Below are 18073 nucleotides of genomic sequence, written 5' to 3' on the forward strand. Positions count from 1 at the left end.
AAGGAATAGTTTGCACAAATTACAAAATTATATATTGGGTCCTTACACTATAAGCAGTCTATGGACAAGGTATGACAGCAATCCATGTGTGTGCATCATGTTCAAATCATCTTTGAGTGACTTTGTTGAGCTTCACATTCAATTTGAGATAATATTGGATGATTTGGACATGGTCGAAAAATTCTAATATCTGTACCATGACTTGAATGGGATTTGTGCCACAAATGCTAAAACGTTAGCAGTTGGAAACCAAATCATACCTTGTACACAGACTGCTTACAGGGTAAGGAAACCAATGGGTAATTTTGTAATTTGGGTGAACTATCCCTTCAATTCAGCTCTACGAATGTATTCCCTGCTATAACAACTTTATCTTTTCCCGACTTTCGTTCTTATGAGCTGCATTGGGAATTTACGATTTTTAGAAGGCTGTTACACAATCGTGAAGTATTTAGCTTCAGGGTCACCACCACAATGGAGATGAGATACGGGAAAACACATTTTTTCTTCACCCTCCCAGTCTATCAGGACTGTCAGGTTTAAGGAAGTGAGATTACTGGGAGGTACCATTAATGCCCAGTGTAGAAGTAGAACTGGTGCATCCAGAGTGTGGCCTTTGCTGCATCAATCGTCATGAGGAGGCCTCTGTTCAGACTGACCCAGGAGAGAGTGCTGTCCTTGTGGCAGAGAGAGAGCAGAACCACCCTGGCCCCTGGTTCTCTACGGCAACTCCACTCCTGCTCAGCACTGGTCTACAGAAAGCACGGACATCAGTATGACACAGTCAGGTAAGGGATCATATGATGTTGTCATACCTGTGTGTCGATTGGAAGACATCTGAGAGGGAATTTGAGATGCTCACTGTGAAATGAAAATACAGATCATTAAAAGGTTCTTGTTTCAAAACTTTTCACCAAACCGTATCAGTATTTCATCTAGAAATACATGTTTCACATTGCAATACATGTTCATATAAAGTAATTGCTTTTCACAATGCAATGCTGACATTACTTTCAATATGATTGTCTTCTTATTTGTTAAAATACATTTTACTATTACTTCATCCTTAACTTAATTACTTCAGTTTTTTTCTACTACAGATTGCAAACTACATAATGAAAATGTACGTTTGTAAAGTATAAACATATAGTATGATATATACTGTAATGTACTATTATAATGACTTATGATTTTAATAGATGTACTCTGTGTGAGCGGACCAAGTAATTTGGCATCACTAAAGCGGAAAGGTGGAATAAACGAGCCAGGAGTAGGTTTTCTTGATTGAACACAGTTCTCTATTGAGGGAATTTGGTCAATACAAACACTCCAACATAATCAATGAAAATCTCCCAAGGAAAAACATACATCTTCTTCTCCAGATTAAACAGGAACACAATACAATTATCTTTAAACTACAACAAAAGTCACATGTTCTTCATGGATAGCTCCCCTCTCTTGGTGGCCATCCTCCAGAGATAGTCCCCCCCTTCTCTTATAAGGGAAAGAGAATATGTCATTAGTACCGTCAGCTGTGCTTAATTGACTCTGGTTACCTTGTCTCACGTGCCTTGTTGGGCTACTATCCGTGAGCCCAGCCTGCCCTCTGGTGGTCCTTCCACATCTGCTATACAATTGAAAACAGCAGTAACTACACATTTGGTCAAAATTAGTTAAGACTGAAATCAGACTCTGTAGTGTCATTTTATCTTGTGACCATTTATTTTATATTATTAATTTTTGTATGTTTTTTTTTCTTGTGACAAAAAGTGTCCTGGTTCGATTATATTCAGTTTCAGAGAAAATTTGCAGTAACTACAAAATCCTAGTAAAAACCAAGGCAAATGCCAGTAAAAAAAATATATGTACTGCACTCTGGCTTTGTTCCACTGTGTTTTGACTGCAGTTTGCCTTGGTTTTCTATCGGACTTGTTGCGTAATCGTACTGAAGGTAGTTAAGGAGTCAGGCGCAGGAGAGCAGAGATGTCAATGTAGCGTCTTTAATAGGCAAGTCCCAAAACGGTACAGGTACAATGTCCATAGACGCCCAAGACAAATGGAACACACAGTCACTCACGGAAGGAGGAAAACAACGCTCCTTACTATACTTAACACACGGTACACATGTGAATAAACTGAGGAACAAACCTCCACGAGCAACAAGAAAATAACCCTGCACAAACCTAAGCGGGGGAACAGGGGTAAATATACACACAGAAATTAAAGCAAATGAAAACCAGGTGTGAATGAACCAAAGACAAAACCAACGAAAAAGGAAAAAATGATTGGTGATGGCTAGTAGGCCAGCGACGCCGACCGCCGAGCACCGCCCGAACAAGGAGAGGAATCACCTTCGGTGGAAGTCGTGACAGGACTCCAAGTTCAGGCATCCCTGATCATGACATACCTTCACACACAGCATGAGACAGCCAAGACAGTTGGATGAACACATTTAGATTTTAGTGCAGTTTCCTTTTGCATTACCCATATAGTTGTTTAAGGTTGTAGTGGTATTGTTAGAGAGGATAAAGATTTTTGTTCGGGCTCAGGAAGGTATTAACCCTGCCGAAAGGAAAAGAGTAGGTTAGATAGAGACCCACTACCAGACGCACACACATCTGAAGAAGAGACTGAGTGTAGCTTGCAGTGTTGCCAACTCCTCAGTAAGGAAAGCAGCTATTGGCTGTCCTAAAAGTTGCTAGAAGTTGCTAAATGAAGTAATCGCCTAATTTGCATAATTGGCCATGTGCATGTAATTGTGATGGACGCTGTAGGAGAGAGGAATAACGTCGTGGGAGAGACAAAAAGTGAGTAAAAAAACACCCTAAATATGTGAGCAAGCTGCAGAGAGTGGCACATACAGCGAATAAGAACCAGATATTTGAGGCCATACTCCTCCTTCAGCACTTTATGGACCCCATTGTTAATCCCCGTCATAACAGAGGCATTGTCAGTCCCTATCCCCAGGAGTTTCTCTTTTTAAGACAACACTTCTCGAGGAAAGCCACAACAGCACGGGCTATAGACTTGGCATCTCCTCCCTCCAACTCAACAAGCCCCGAAATGTTGATACAATTGTCTGCTTGGTGTCACTAAAGTTACCTTATCACAACCCCCAGGTACTTAGAAACACTTACATCCGTGGACTCATCGAGGAGGAGGCTGAAACGCTGGTTACCCACATCTGCGACCAACCTTTTCAGAAAGTATGGTCCTAGAACACCGTTAAATATTTTCTGTAGTAGTGGAGTCTGAGAAAGCAGCTCTACATGCTTCTCCAATGTGATCACATGCCAGCATGGAACAGTGTTCAGTGATAGCTAATGCCATGGTGGCCTCAGCCTTTTTTGCAGAGTAAATTTTTTTAACCATAAATGGCAGCTTGTTTTGGGTGGAACTGTTATAAGGCTTTGCCTTTTGAGTATGTTTTTCAGTTGTCATGTGTATTTTTACATCACTAAGTTTGGTGTAGAAATCAGCCTTACAATACAGGTAGTATGCACGTGTATCATCTTCAATAAACGGCTTCAACCAGCCTTTGAATTCAGGGTTTGATTCCCACTCCTTTCTGTATTTTTGAGTGTACAGTTTAGACTGAGACATGATGAGCTAGCCAGCTAGATGTTTAGCTTATGTCACAGAGAGGCACACACACAGTGGACAAGGTGAGTAAGTGACTGAGGCTGTGTGAGTCAAATGCAGTGATTTATTTTAGACAAAGAACATTTTACGTATACATCCCGCCCAGGGTGGGATCAGCCAGCAGCTGCTTACCGCATGCGCGATTCATTTGCAGTCTGGAAGCAGAGGGGTGAACATCTCCTGCTCTGACTGCAGCTGGGAGGGACTGCTGCACGAGGACTGGGAGTGCTTTGGGATCGGGGTGGGGCCCACGGCAGCACCCGCTGCTCGTTGAGAAGAGTAAGAACGGTACGGGCTTTCACGTCAGAGTCTTCAAAAGTCTCCAATAACACCAGAAAAAGTCGCTAGATTTGTCGCTAGTCGATTTTTTGAAAATGTGTCGCTAGAGGGGTCTGAATAGTCGCCAAATATAGCGACAAAGTTGCTAAGTTGGCAACACTGCCTGTTTACCAGGTAGCCAGACACACGGGGTAACCCAATCAATAATACCTCAAACAATATTAATGGCAGAGCAATTTAACTGCAACTTCATAGAAGCAATTGACAAGAACCCAGTCATCAACATAAAATGATTTGTAATAATCTGTATTACCTCCCAGGGGAGGAGTGCAGGGGATATGAATGGATGTGTGGGGTGGGGGAATTCATAGATCAAACAAAGGCCTTAAAATATCAAAAAATCTTCTCGGTCAAATGTAAATAGTCCCACACAAAAGCAATACAGTTCAAACAACAACAAACAATAACTCTCACAGAAACTCTCTTAACTAAAATGTCACACCAAATACAACTGGCAGGGGACTAACAGTCCAACGACACTAAACAGCAAAGGGAGCGTCCTGACAAAAAAGAAAGTCTGCTGCAGAGTAAAGTACTGGAGCAATAGAGGGGAAATGAGAGTAAGAGAGAGAGGGGGTATTCCTAGCAGTTGACCTCAGGCTTGCAGTTGCACTTTCTGTCCGTCTGATACACCTGATGGTTTGTTTTTCAAAGCTTCACAACAATGTTGCTACTACTCCATGCGAACAATGACAGGAGCGGTCCCAAAATATTACAACCACGACCTAAAGCGGTAACACCGGCGGATCAACTTTACAACTAAGCAAGCTGAAAATCAACAAGACTTCCGCAGAGTTGCACACACTGTCAAAATGCGCGCCAACCGAGCGCTTCACACAGAGAGCCGGAGGAGCTATCTTTATTTCCTCCTTCCTGACTGCTGATGCGCTCTTTAAGTGGCAGCACGGTGAAGGCTCCGTGCAGGATTTCGCCAGGTTTATGACCTGGCCACACACGTGGCCACACACGTCTCCAACTCAATCATAAAGTTTGCAGATGACACAACAGTGGTAGGCCTATTTACCAACAATGATGAGACAGCCTACAGGGAGGAGGTGAGGGCCCTGGCAGGGTGCTGCCAGAAAAATAACCTCTCCCTCAATGTCAACAAAACAAAGGAGCTGATCGTGGACTTCAGGAGACAGCAGAGGGAGCACACCCCCCATCCCACATCAACGGGGCCCAGTGGAGAGGGTGAAAAGCTTCAAGTTCCTCGGCGTGCACATCACTGACAACCTGAAATGGTTTCTCTATACAGACAATAGTGCCTCTTCAACCTCAAGAGGATGAAGAGATGTGGCTTGGCCCCCAAGACTCTCACAAACTTCTACAGATGCACCATTGCGAGCATCCTGTCGGGCTGTATCACCGCCTGGTATGGCAACTGCACCGTCCACAACCGCAGGGCTCTCCAGAAGGTGGTACGGTCAGCCCAACGCATCACCAGGTAGACAATGCCTGCCCTCCAGGACATCTACAGCACCCGGTTTCACAGAAAGGCCAAGAAGATCATCAAGGACCTCAGCCACCCGAGCCACAGCCTGTTCACCCCGCTTCCATCTGAAAGGCGGAGACAGTATATGTACATTAAAGCTGGGACCGAGAGACTGAAAAACAGCTTCTATCTCCAGTTAAATAGTCACCACCAGCCGGCCTCTACCCTGTACCCTGCCCTGAACTTTAGTCACTGTTACTAGCCGACTACAACCCGGTACTCAACCCTGCACCTTAGAGACTGCTGCCCTATGTACATAGTCATTGAACACTGGTCACTTTAATAATGTTTACATACTGTTTTACCCACTTCATATGTACACTGGGTGAACAAAACTTTACGAAAAACTTTCCATGACATAGACTGACCAGGTAAATCCATGTGAAAGCTATGATCCCTTATTGATGTCAGCTGCTAAATCCACTTCAATCAATCAATCAAATGTATTTATAAAGCTTTTTACATGAAGAGATTGTCACAAAGATTGTGTACAGAACCCAGCCTAAAACCCCAAAGAGCAAGCAATGCAAATGTAGAAGCACGGTGGCTAGGAAAAACCTAAAGAGGAACCAGGTTCTGAGGGGTGACCTGTCCTCTTCTGGCTGTGCCAGTGGAGATTATAAGAGTACATGGCCATTAAGGCCAGATCTTTCATCAAGATGTTCAAACGTTCATAGAACTAGCATGATCAAATAATAATCACAGTGGTTATAGAGGGTACAAAAGGCCAGCTCTTCAGTAGTAAATATCAGTTGACTTTTCATAGCCAAGCATTCAGAGGTCGAGACAGCAGGTGAGAGAGAGGGAGAGAGAGGGTCAAAACAGCAGGCCCGGGATAGGTTAGCACATCCGGTGAAAAGGACAGGGTTCCATAACCGCAGGCAGAACAGTAGAAACTGGATCAGCAGCACGACAATGTGGACTGGGGATGGGGACAGCCAGGTAGTCCTGAGGCATGGTCCTAGGGCTCAGCTCCTCCGGGAGGGGAGAGTGAGAGTGAGAGAGAGATGGGGGAATTAGAGGGCTACTACTTAAGATCACACAGGACACCAGATAATACAGGAGAAAAACACCAGATAGGACAGAAGGACCGTAGCCCTCAGGCACATAGACTATTGTAACATAGATGCTGGAGACTGAGACAGGAGGGTCGGGGGACACTGTGGCCCTGTCTAAAGATACCCCTGGATAGGGCCAACCAGGCAGGATACAACCCCACCGACTTTGTCAAAGTGTAACCCCCACAACACCAGAGGGATATCAACAGACCACAAACTTACGACCATGAGACAAGGCAGAGAAGATCTCCCCCACCACACGAGCCCAAGGGGGCACAAGACCGGACAGGAAGATAACATCAGTGACTCAACCCACTCAAGTCGAGTTTGCCTTGCCAAAAGTTTTTTTTCCCCAGGTGCATAAACAATGAGAATATTTACTGTAATGTCGATAAGAGCCTATGGCCAAATTTTCAAGACCGGCATGATGAAAACTAGTGCCATGCTAAACGTTATGTTTATTTAATTAATTTGATTTATTTAATTTGATTACAGTACACCTATTTTTTTATTATATCGGAACAATATATCTGTTTTTTCATCAATGATTGTGAAATGATCACACCTTCAATGATCACACCTTTAATGATCACACCTTTGATCAGACATGGGCTAGAAAGAGAGAATATTCTGAGGGCTAAAGTAAGTGTGTTTCCTAATGTGAAAACAGTGTAATGTACTGTAACTTACAGTGCTGTAGCAAATTACACTCAAAGGGCTATTTTGAAACATGTATCTTGCATTTTTTCTAGTAGGATTAACTAGTCATTAAAACAATTAAATTGAGAAGATATCATTGCGTTGTGTTTTGGGTGATTAAATCAGTGTTTCACAGTATACTGGATCAATGGTTACATACTGGATCAATGGGTGTATACTGGATCAATGGTTGCATACTGGATCAATGAGGGCACAATAGAAGGCTTTACATATAAGACTTGCTGCGTTACAAGTGTTACCAGTTTGGAGTTTTGTACTAAGAGTTTTGAAAATTCACCACATACTTGTGAAAATCGTTAAAGGTGTGTACTGGAGACGAAGTCAGGTGCTGGAGAGCAGAGTGTAGTTAACAGGCGCACTTTTTATTCCGGTCCAAACAAAAGCACAGAAGTACATATAACGTGCCCAAAACATGGAACATAAACAAAAGTCTGGCGCGTAACAATACCCACATAACATCAAAACAGTTTTACACAAAGACATGGAGGGGAACAGAGGACTAAATACATTTAGTGTGATTAGGGAATGAAAACCAGGTGTGTATGGAACAAGACAAAACAAATGGATATATGAAAAATAGAGCGGCGATGGCTAGAAAGCCAGTGACGTCGATCGCCGATCGCCGCCCGAACAAGGAGAGGAGCCAACTTCAGCCCCAAAGCTAATTGAAAAATATATAAAAAGATTGTCAAAGACAGTATGGCCATGTGCTGTTTCCCCAGTTGTAAATCTTTATCATTGCTAGCTAACTGTAGCTGTAATCTTGTTTCCTCAATATGAATAAAGAAACACATAAACATCAATGTGGATGGCAATTTCTAATTTACATGATTGTGTTATTGTCCATATAATAGAATGGAGCAGATGTCCTTGCCAGCCCTGGGTCAACATAGTGTCAGACTGAGGATGTTGGCAGCACCAGTGAATCCAGCTGATATTAACATGCTACAAGGTAACATTCATACTGCATGAATCAAAAATACATGATAGATAATCAGTTAATCGAGATTGTATCTTCAAGAGATGTGGTAACACTTCATAATAACTAAGAATAAAGTATGTAGAGGTGGTTGAACAGGGCTAGGGTTACATTAGGCTTATGTCCACATCCTGGTTCAACCCTAACCCCAGCCTCAACCACAACCCTAACCCTAGCTTCATGTCGGCATACAGGTTCAACCCTAACCCCAGCCTCAACCATAACCCTAACCCTAAATTTGGCATAACCTTGGTTTATCCTACTTATTATCCTACTTTTCCTTTTGCACCCATAAGGTGCTGGAGTCTGGCTCCGGTTACCTCATGTTACCATAGATTCTCTCTAGACATTCAGTTTGCCTCCCGCTGCTGTTGCCTAAAACAGTTATTTGCATTGTAATCCACAGGCACATACCCAATCCTTCCAGTGTTTCCTGCTGTGGGTGGGAATGAGGGAGTGGGGGAGGTGGTGGAGATTGGTAGGAAGGTCACCTCTCTGAGACCAGGAGACTGGGCCATACCGTGGGATGCCGGCTTTGGTGAGAAAACAGTACATCAGTACTACAGTACATTCCTCTTCTGTCTGTAAAACCACAGTGGTGGGAGGGCCATGTGGATACCTTCGGTTTTACCCTGACCAAGACCTAGTGATAAGAAATGATTGAGACAAGAGTCTCAAACTACTTGTTGTATTTGTGTTGTGTGACATGACATCATCATTGTGAGACAGCGTTTGGGTGGGGTTCTCTTTAAAGGTACATGGAGGACAGAGGCAGTGTGTGAGGCTGATGACCTTCTCCAGGTCCCCAAGGACATCCCTCTGCTGGGGGCTGCTACCATCGGGGTGAACCCCTGCACTGCCTACAGGATGCTGCAGGACTTTGTGACACTCAAACCAGGTAGACAACAGTAGTTCGATAAACATTATTTCTGTGGGACACTGTCCTTTTGGTCATTCTTGATGCCTGTACAAGCTACTGTTACTCAAGTGTGAAACGTTTTATGAAATGGTGCTTCATAAGCAGTAAACAAGTATTAATTCATTAATAAATAATTACTTAATTCAATCATTTATTCACTGTCTGCAGGGGCCACTGTGATACAGAATGGATCCAACAGTGCAGTGGGTCAGGCTGTCATTCAAATAGCTGCTGCCTTGGGGGTGAAGACCATCAACATCATCAGAGACAGGTGGGGACTCTGTCTAGTATCGACCCAGAACATAACAACAGTATTCATATTCAAATTCAATGAGTACATTTTTCATGTTTTCTCTCAGACCCAATCGACAAGAGTTGGAGGAGGAACTAAAATCGATGGGAGCTGATTTTGTTATCACCGAAGAAGACCTGCAATGTCTGGGTCTGGATAACGTAATTCAGGTAAGTGAATAGATACACCATCAAATGTATGATGAGATTAGAGGTATTAGCTTCTTTCCAACAGTCAACTGTAGACTACACTAATGTATTGCCATTTTAGGAGCTCCCAAAGCCCATCCTGGGTTTGAACTGTGTTGGAGGCCGGAGTGGTGGACTTGTCCTCTCTAGTCTTTGGTGGGTTTCTGAGGAGGGTTTCTAGCCTAAATCTTTACTACAACATGGTCTGCATAAATAATGTAATCCATCATGTTAATTTAGGCTTTGAAAGGACTGATTCTCTGTGAAAGCTAATCCCTCTTTTTGAATGCCCTCACAGTGATGGGGCAACATTAGTGACATATGGTGGGATGGCCAAAAAGCCTCTCCAGATTCCAGCTGTGAGTTCATATTTGTTGTTCAACATAATCGCAAATGATTCTCAAATTGCACTGTAAATTGCACCATATGTAACCTTGCTGACAGCGAATCCTTGACATTTCTGTTTTCTTTGGCTCTCGAAAAGAAATCACTCATTTTTAAGAATATAACATTACAAGGATTCTGGATGACGCAGTGGAAAAGAAACAACAGTAAAGGTAAACTTGCTGCACAAAGCTCACTCACTTTAACACTCTAGTGTACACTTTATCCAACTTTCAAAGACTGAGCCATGTGGAAAATAATCATGAAAAACAAATAAGAATCTTGTATGGCAGAAGAAAATAATGATTACAAAAATCAAATAATGAATGTAATTACATAGTATCTGGTAAGATTTTGTATATTTGTCCTTATATGTCAATGGTGTATTTGTATATGTGTTGACTTAACAGTATATTCCTTATATGACATACACAATTGAATACATGATTGTGACATATTTGAGGCAGAATATATGAATTATATCAGTCATCTATGAATATTATAATAAAAGTGTGTATATTCTGACAATGTAACCTCGACAAAAATTAATTATTTCCATATAGGTTTCACATTGTTTTTATAAGTCAAAAACATGAGCATTACTATACATTTTCAGGTTTGAGTTTTCATGGTTAAGGCTGGGCAGCACCACCTACTGGACAGTTGATTTATATACAGCTATGCCTTTGGTCTTCCATTCATGGTTTTAACCAAAGCTAGCCTAGCTTTGATATTTGTCACTAGCTAGGTTTCCATCCAATTTGCAACAGATTTTCATGCGAACATTCAAAAATCTCTATAAAACAATATGCGCATTTTCGTACCAGAGCTGTTTTCATCAAACTGACTTTTGTAGATAAAATGATGTGCGTGATGACGTAGTGCACATAAAAATAACTTTTGCTGTTAAATTCCCATGTACCAAATTAAAAATACTATTTAAATGGGTTTCGCATCGCATTTCCAACTAAACTGATGGTTTTGTCACTAAAGCTGTTGCGTTATATAGCGAATATGCCCACTCCGGTCTTGGTACATGCGCTCTAGCCAACAGCGTGCAGATACAGTGCGGGTAGGCTAAATTACCTACATTGCGAATATTATGGATAAGACCGATATTATTTGTATTTGTAAAATGGTAGTCAAGCACCGATCATCATGTCTCCAGAATAAGACCCTCGATATTTATTGGAAAGGAGCATCAAGCTCATGATTTATTTAATCTGATCCTAATAAACTGCATGCTTTCCCGAGTCGTAGTGGGAGGACCAGAGAACATATCCTCGCCTGGCTTCAAGTTTAATTCGATATGAAGGTTATTACATCAATATAGGCGTTTCCACCGCCATTTTTCGCATAATTAATTTGACCAACACAAAAAGATCCCATCATGTCGAACGAACAAATTGTCGACATTTATAAAATTGTACCGGCATTTCATGTGTCCATCAGCCCGGTCGTGACTTTTTTCATGTGTCAGGTAATTCATTCTCATGAAATAGTTGGATGGAAACCTGGATACTGCTACCAATGTGCTATTGTGAGAATTATTGAGGGATCTCCACTTAATAACGAAATTGATTCACTGCTTCTATAGAAGTAATTCCTCCTTTCTCCCCTCTTTATCTGTTCCTCCTCTTTAGCTCTCTACTCCTCATCCTTCTTCATCCTCTCCTCCCCCTTTCCACCTACTCATGGCAGACGTTCTTTAATAAGTGATGTGAGACAGTTGTATTCAAGAGCTTTGAAATGTGTATGTCCTATGTATGAGACCTTAGAAGGCTTAGCTTGTCTCTTATGTTTGTATAAACAATGCATGCAACATTTCTGTTATGTCTAAATGTTAACCAACGGTATGTCAGATATCACAAGAACCTATGAATCTTCTCAGTGTATTTGCTGCCATATGTATTACTTACAAGTTCCAGGTAGAACAGCAGAATGTTTAATTCATCTATATATTTTCCATATGGGTCTGTTGTGTCTCTCTTTCCCCAGCAGATGTGACGCAGCTACAGGCCATGGTGACCTCTGTGTGTGATCTAGTGAAGTCTGGCCAGCTCCAGCCACCTCATTGTGTCCAAGTTCCCTTCCACCACTACAGCCAAGCCCTCCAGGCCACAGTACAGGCGCATCACAGGAAACATGTACTACTCATGTAGTCACAAGCAAAACAAAAAACACAGTATCCTCCTTCGGGGAAACTTTTTATTTTGCTTTCTTTTTTCATTTATTTATTTATCTGTGTCTGTAGCATTATACCAAATGAGCACACACACCAAAAAGGAGTAATTATGCAATTATTTACAAAATGTTTAGTGGTCATTTTAGAAGCTGTAGAACATATAGTATACAACAACAAAAAAGGGACATCTTTCAACAGTCATATTTACAGTATAAAGCACAACATAAGGGCAGGGAGAGGGTATACAAATCACATCGTTTAGCACAGTTCATACAGCACAGTCATATCTGTAGTTATATCATTTTTGCTTTCTAAATTGAAATGTTCAGACATACACATTAAATTATTTTAAACCGTTTCCTCCATTGAAAGTATCTTTTGCACACTTTAATGTTATTAGGAAGCAACCTGAAATGCTAGTTTAGGACCACAGCTTGAGAACTGATGTTAACAAACACATTTAAATAATGTACTTAACGTTATCCCTTTGATTCTCATTGGCTGTCTCTTTCACTGGTCATATTCTGTCTACATGGTCAACATGAAACGGACAGAAGTCACAGTGGAGGGATCGCTCAGAGGGACCCCACAGATAAGTGCCTAATAGCAAACTGGGGCTAGAATACCCTCTATGAGAACTAAGGAGTGTTATATCCACCAACTACTTCAGCTCACCATACATTATGATTTGGCAGTGAATTTATAAAGTAGTAACAGGGAAGAATCGTTTTGAAATATCAGCAAATTAGTAACTTGTCTATTTATCTGCAATATTGAGCACTGACATTGCTGATTACAGACGTCGCTGGACAGTATTTGGGTGAGATGGAACGAGTCAAATAATAACCTTTACAAAGAACTACAGTAAAACACAAATTGAGTTAGGGGAGGCATGCACTCACCATCTTACAAGGGAGAATACAGAGTAAAACAAATCATATTAGAGCTTCCATGTCTATTATTTAATGTAAATACAATGTTGTCTGACAAACCTGTCATTTTTATAACATTATAATACTACTATTTTCTTGTTTTTTTTACCATTTACTGTATTGATCATTACGATCAACTAATCCAGGACCTTGATGGTATAGGAAATTGCCCTCATCATCATCATCATCAACACACAGACGTATCACAGATTATTGTTCAGTGGCTCTCCTCGGTCACAACTGTCCAACTCCTCATGCGTTGACAGTTGGACTTCCAGTAGCATTCTAAACGACACACCATTAACACTGTAATACCTGTCCTTTGGTCCAGTGGTCAGCCTTAACATTAGCATGTCATGGTGAAGTAGATAGAAATCTTTTCTCTTGCGGTACCCCCGTCCGTTCTCCTTGCAGGGTGTGAGCAGTCAGATATCCTATCTCTGGATGCACTTGATGAACCACTCTGCACTGGGGTTGAGCTCCAACAGGTCTTTCATATAGGTCTCCTCATCCAGGCAGCGCTCCTCTGTTCAGGAACAACACACAGCAAAGAACATGTCTGACATACAGATAGGCTCTTAAATTGATCACCCTGTTGCATGAGGAAATTCAAAACTTGTAGTGTATTTGAGGTTTAAAAAGAGGCTTCTGGAGTTTGTAATTCCTACTTTGAAATTTCTGATTTGATTTTCCCTGTATCAACCCCTACAAAATGTCCACTAATTATAATACTCATAATAATTCACATTTCCTGTTGCTGCATTTTCCTGCTGTAGCAAACTGTCTCCAATTACGGGAAGGTGGGATTTGAACCATGTCCTTAAAACACCTTTAATGACTTACTGGATGGTACTACTATGAATTTACAGCAGAATATGGTCTGAATACAGTCTACTGCAGGATGTTCACATTTCGCTTTTCTTTACCCCCCCCCCTTTTCCTTTTTTACAGATAATACTTTATAATAGAATCATCCTTTTTGAGAAACTAGAAATGGCACCTAAGATATATGAGATGGTTTGTGTGTTAAATGACTTTGTACGCCACTGTGCAATACTTACGGATATTCCCTCCAATTTCATAAAGGCACAGATCTTCTCTCTTCACAGACACAGAGCTAGAACACACACACACAGACAACATACTGAGGGATAAACAAAAAAACCAAATTACAAATAGAGTAACATTCATAAACAGTTGAGTTTTATACTTCCCTACAAAGGCAAAATACAAATACAGTAACTACACTTTTGGTCAAAATTGAGTTAAGACTGAAATCAGGTTTTGTAGTATTTGTTTAAGCTTGTGACCAAGTGTTCTGGTTCAATTATGTTCAGTTTGAGAGAAAATGGAGTGTGAAATTTGCAGTAACTACAAAATCCAAGTAAAAACCAAGGCAAACAGCAGTAAGTGAAGTTACTGCACTTTGGCTTTGTGCCACCATGTTTTCACTGCAAAGAGCAGTAACTACGCAAACAGGGAAACTGAGACAAATGGCTTTAACGTTTATTTGCTGTCCAGCGAAATATGTCATCAGTAGATAAGTGATATACACTGATGTATTATCTTATTATTAATTCATTTTTTCTGCATATCAACCATGACCACTGATTTGACCTATGACCCAAGTCAAATAAATGACCATACAAAGTTACAGGAAAGACAACAAAACAGTTGGATAAACGCATTTCGCCTTTGCATTACCCGTATAGTTGTTTAAGGTCATACAAAAGGCAGAGTGCAGTATCTGCATTTTAAGGGTCATACAGTGAGCTCCAAAAGTATTGGAACAGTGACCCATTTTTTGTTGCGACTCTGTACTCCAGTACTTTGGATTTGAAATTATACAATATGACTATGAGGTTGAAGCGCAAACTTTCTGATTTAATTTGAGGGTATTTTCATCCATATCGGGTGAACCATTTAGAAATACATTGTACATAGTCTCCCCATTTTAGGGTACCAAAAGTATTGGGACAAATATCATACCCCCCCAAAAAATGCTAACTTCCCTTGTTATTATAATGATGAGAAGGTTAGCATGTCTTGGGGGTATGATATTTGTGCATCTGTAACTTTCTCATTCATTCAGGATTATCCGTAATCATAGTAGCATCCACATGCATGTAGAAGTGTTTAGAAACCTATTCTATTCTTATTTACAATAAAAAGTGACTCCAAAATGACACAATAGACTATTTACCATTCACTTCTATTGGGCACAAAATAATAAAAATAAGCCAAAACAAACAGCAAATGCATCCAACAAGCTTGATGTAGTCATTGCGTGCTATGAATATGGGACAAAATACTTACCTTTACACTACTTTAATTCACATAAGTGAATTTGTTCCAATACTCATGGTCAACTATGTACAACAAGTGCAGTAATTTCTAAATGGTTCACCAGTTATGGATAAAAAGACCCTCAAATTAAAGCTGACAGTCTGCACTTTAACCTCAGTCATCGTATCAATTAAAATCCAAAGTGTTCGAGTACAGAGCCAAAACAACAATTGCCACTGTCCCAATACTTTTGGAGCTCACTGTAGGTCAAATCAAATTACTTCATAATAAGATAATACATCAGTGCATTATCACTTATATATACACAACGGCTGGGTCTAATCCTGGCCATTGATTGGTTAAAACCGCATTCCAGCCGGTGTCTATTCCACAAGTTAGTACCGGCTAAATCATCTATGATGTCGAAATGCCTATACACTCTGTTCCATGTGACTGCGCAATCCACTGTCTCATCAGCCCAGCCAGGCAATGTATATACTAGAGCTACACTGTAAAAAGCATCTAGAAATTATCTCCCATTTATTTTAGACTAGCATTTGGTTTTCAACAGCAGAGATTTGTAATAGCATTGCTGTCAGTCTCGCCGACATTTGCAACATTGAAATTCGATCTCCAACTGTCCTTTGGTAATGAACGTGTCGGGAGTCGGGACGAGACACAGGCTGGCAGCTTTTCTGAGCCAGTTGAAATCATGAAAATCAGCATTGTTTTGCCTTTCTAGGGCAGTATACAAATACAGAGAAATCAGAGCCACGCCGTGCAGTGTCACAGAAATAACAGTTCCCATAGGCTGCTCAGTTATAACCCACCCAGGGTGTAAATGTCTCTGTAGTGTAATTTAACTGCACTCAGAATACCCTGTGTGAGGGAGTGGGCTGAGAGTAATCATTAGGTGACTGCAAGCCTTTGGTGTGTAACGGGATGACAGTAGTGCCCCTCGGAGAACAGGGGGAGGGAGGGGTGTTGTTTTCACCTGTCCTGGCTGAGAAAGCGGCTGAGGACATCAGATGCCTGCAACTCTTCAGTCAGCTGGACAGCCATGGAGACCTTCGAAAACTGAGGGGCTTGGACCCTGATGAAGCCCTGAGAACTACTGTCCACCTGCATGGGGAGAGACAACACAGACATGTCTCAGCTAACCAACATAATACTAGTGTCGCTACTGTACTCCATACTACACCACTACAAATGTACAGCAGTTATACAAAAAGCATTTATTGAAAATTGCTCTTCAATACAAATATTCTTTGAGGTATTCAAATTGTTATATTATGCAATTTCTTCATTATTGTCATTTTCAAACAATAAAAAAACGGAGTTGCAGTTCTACATATTGCCAATAGGTGTCACAGGGGAGCCACTCCCCCTCTTTCATCACTTGAACCAGGAAGCGCAGAAGGCATTTGAGTCGAGTCATTCACATATTCTCCTCTTGATTCATTCAACAGCATGGGTTTGCCCTCAGCTATAACTGCTTTTCAGTACGGTCGCAGAGCCAATTGGAATACCATATACAGGTGCTATAAACAAACAGACACCTTTCTTTGTCTGCTACTGCTGCCCTCACCTCAGAGAGGGGTTTCTCCTGTTTCTCGTGTTTCTCTCGCTCATAGGCCATCTTCTTTAGGAGTTTCATCATGGCGCGGTCTTTGCTCATTTTCTTCTGGTTCTCCGTGTTTTGTTTTCGGACTTGATTCATTATGAATTTAGGAATCTGTGAAAAATGTAAGATACAATTACAAATTGTGCCATTGAAGAGCCATACCAATTACATACAGTAGCCTGATACATAAAGTCCAGGGGCCTCATTTATCAATCATGCCTAGGCACAAATCTGTGCGTAAACCATGCGTGGGATCATTTCCACACAAAGTGTGACATTTATCAATATGAACATTTGCTCGAGTGTCTGTAAATTCACACACAGCCATGCGTACGCACAAGTGGTGGAATAAGTAAACTTCCTGTCAAGCATAGAATGGGGGAAATACATGTTGAAAATGTCTGAAATTATGCGAGTAATAAATCAATTATATTCAATTTCATTGTATTTCCAATTTGAATTCATGCAACATACCTTGACAGGCATATCATTTGACCACATCAGTGCATTTGTTACGATAACAATCAATACAAAGTACAGTCATTTGTTAAATTATAGGCACAAAGTTCAAGTGAAACCATTGTCTTTTATAGTATTTTAACAATGGGAAATAGAATGATAGGCTGATCTTGCTCTGTTGGAGGATTTGGCTAACGCTGCATTTCGCAAAGAGCACGTTTTTAGAGACAGGTGGGACTTTTTTTTCTTCTCCAGAATGCACAGATTGGCTCATCAGATATCGTTTCACAAATCAAATCTGATAGGATTTTTGTGAGGATTTAAGACCCACTTTAAAAAAAAAAGTAAACATGACATTCAGATGCAGAGCCAACAGTGGAGGCTTCTGAGGGGAGGGCAGATCATAATATCTGATGTCTGGAATAGACTCAATGAAATGGTATCGAACATATGAAAACCATGTGTTTGATACTATTCCATTCCAGCCATTATTATGAGCTGTCCTCCCTCAGCAGCCTCCACTGACATCCAATACTAACGAAGCAATAGACGGCACCCACGTCACCGTAAA

The 18073-nt window shown here is 41.0% G+C and overlaps 2 protein-coding genes across 6 annotated transcripts in view; one reads left to right on the forward strand and one right to left on the reverse strand.

Moving 5' to 3' along the window:
- Nucleotides 1-12559, forward strand: LOC129825039 (enoyl-[acyl-carrier-protein] reductase, mitochondrial). 2 transcript variants are annotated; one of them, XM_055884728.1, is made up of 10 exons: nt 1-788; nt 8109-8206; nt 8640-8771; nt 8988-9131; nt 9321-9423; nt 9512-9614; nt 9715-9788; nt 9931-9991; nt 10117-10189; nt 12015-12559. In XM_055884728.1, the coding sequence occupies exons 1-10, from the start codon at nt 634-636 to the stop codon at nt 12176-12178; spliced, it is 1107 nt and encodes a 368-aa protein (XP_055740703.1). In that variant the 5' UTR covers nt 1-633; the 3' UTR covers nt 12179-12559. The 2 variants fall into 2 exon arrangements, with proteins under 2 accessions (XP_055740703.1, XP_055740705.1); XM_055884730.1 differs by having other exon boundaries at nt 12018-12559.
- arhgap18 (Rho GTPase activating protein 18) overlaps nt 12207-18073 on the reverse strand; it is a 24215-nt gene continuing 18348 nt past the window's right edge. For 3 of the 4 annotated variants that reach the window (XM_055884726.1, XM_055884724.1, XM_055884727.1), the window contains 4 exons: nt 17008-17154; nt 16414-16541; nt 14195-14277; nt 12207-13659 (listed from right to left, as the gene is read on the reverse strand). In XM_055884726.1, the coding sequence (XP_055740701.1) occupies nt 13568-13659; nt 14195-14277; nt 16414-16541; nt 17008-17154 (450 nt within the window). In that variant the 3' untranslated portion in view covers nt 12207-13567. The remainder of the gene's footprint in view (nt 13660-14194; nt 14278-16413; nt 16542-17007; nt 17155-18073) is intronic. The other variant, XM_055884725.1, reaches the window with a different exon arrangement.

Source organism: Salvelinus fontinalis, chromosome 27, assembly GCF_029448725.1.
Source record: "Salvelinus fontinalis isolate EN_2023a chromosome 27, ASM2944872v1, whole genome shotgun sequence".
NCBI classification, from domain to species: Eukaryota; Metazoa; Chordata; class Actinopteri; order Salmoniformes; family Salmonidae; genus Salvelinus; species Salvelinus fontinalis.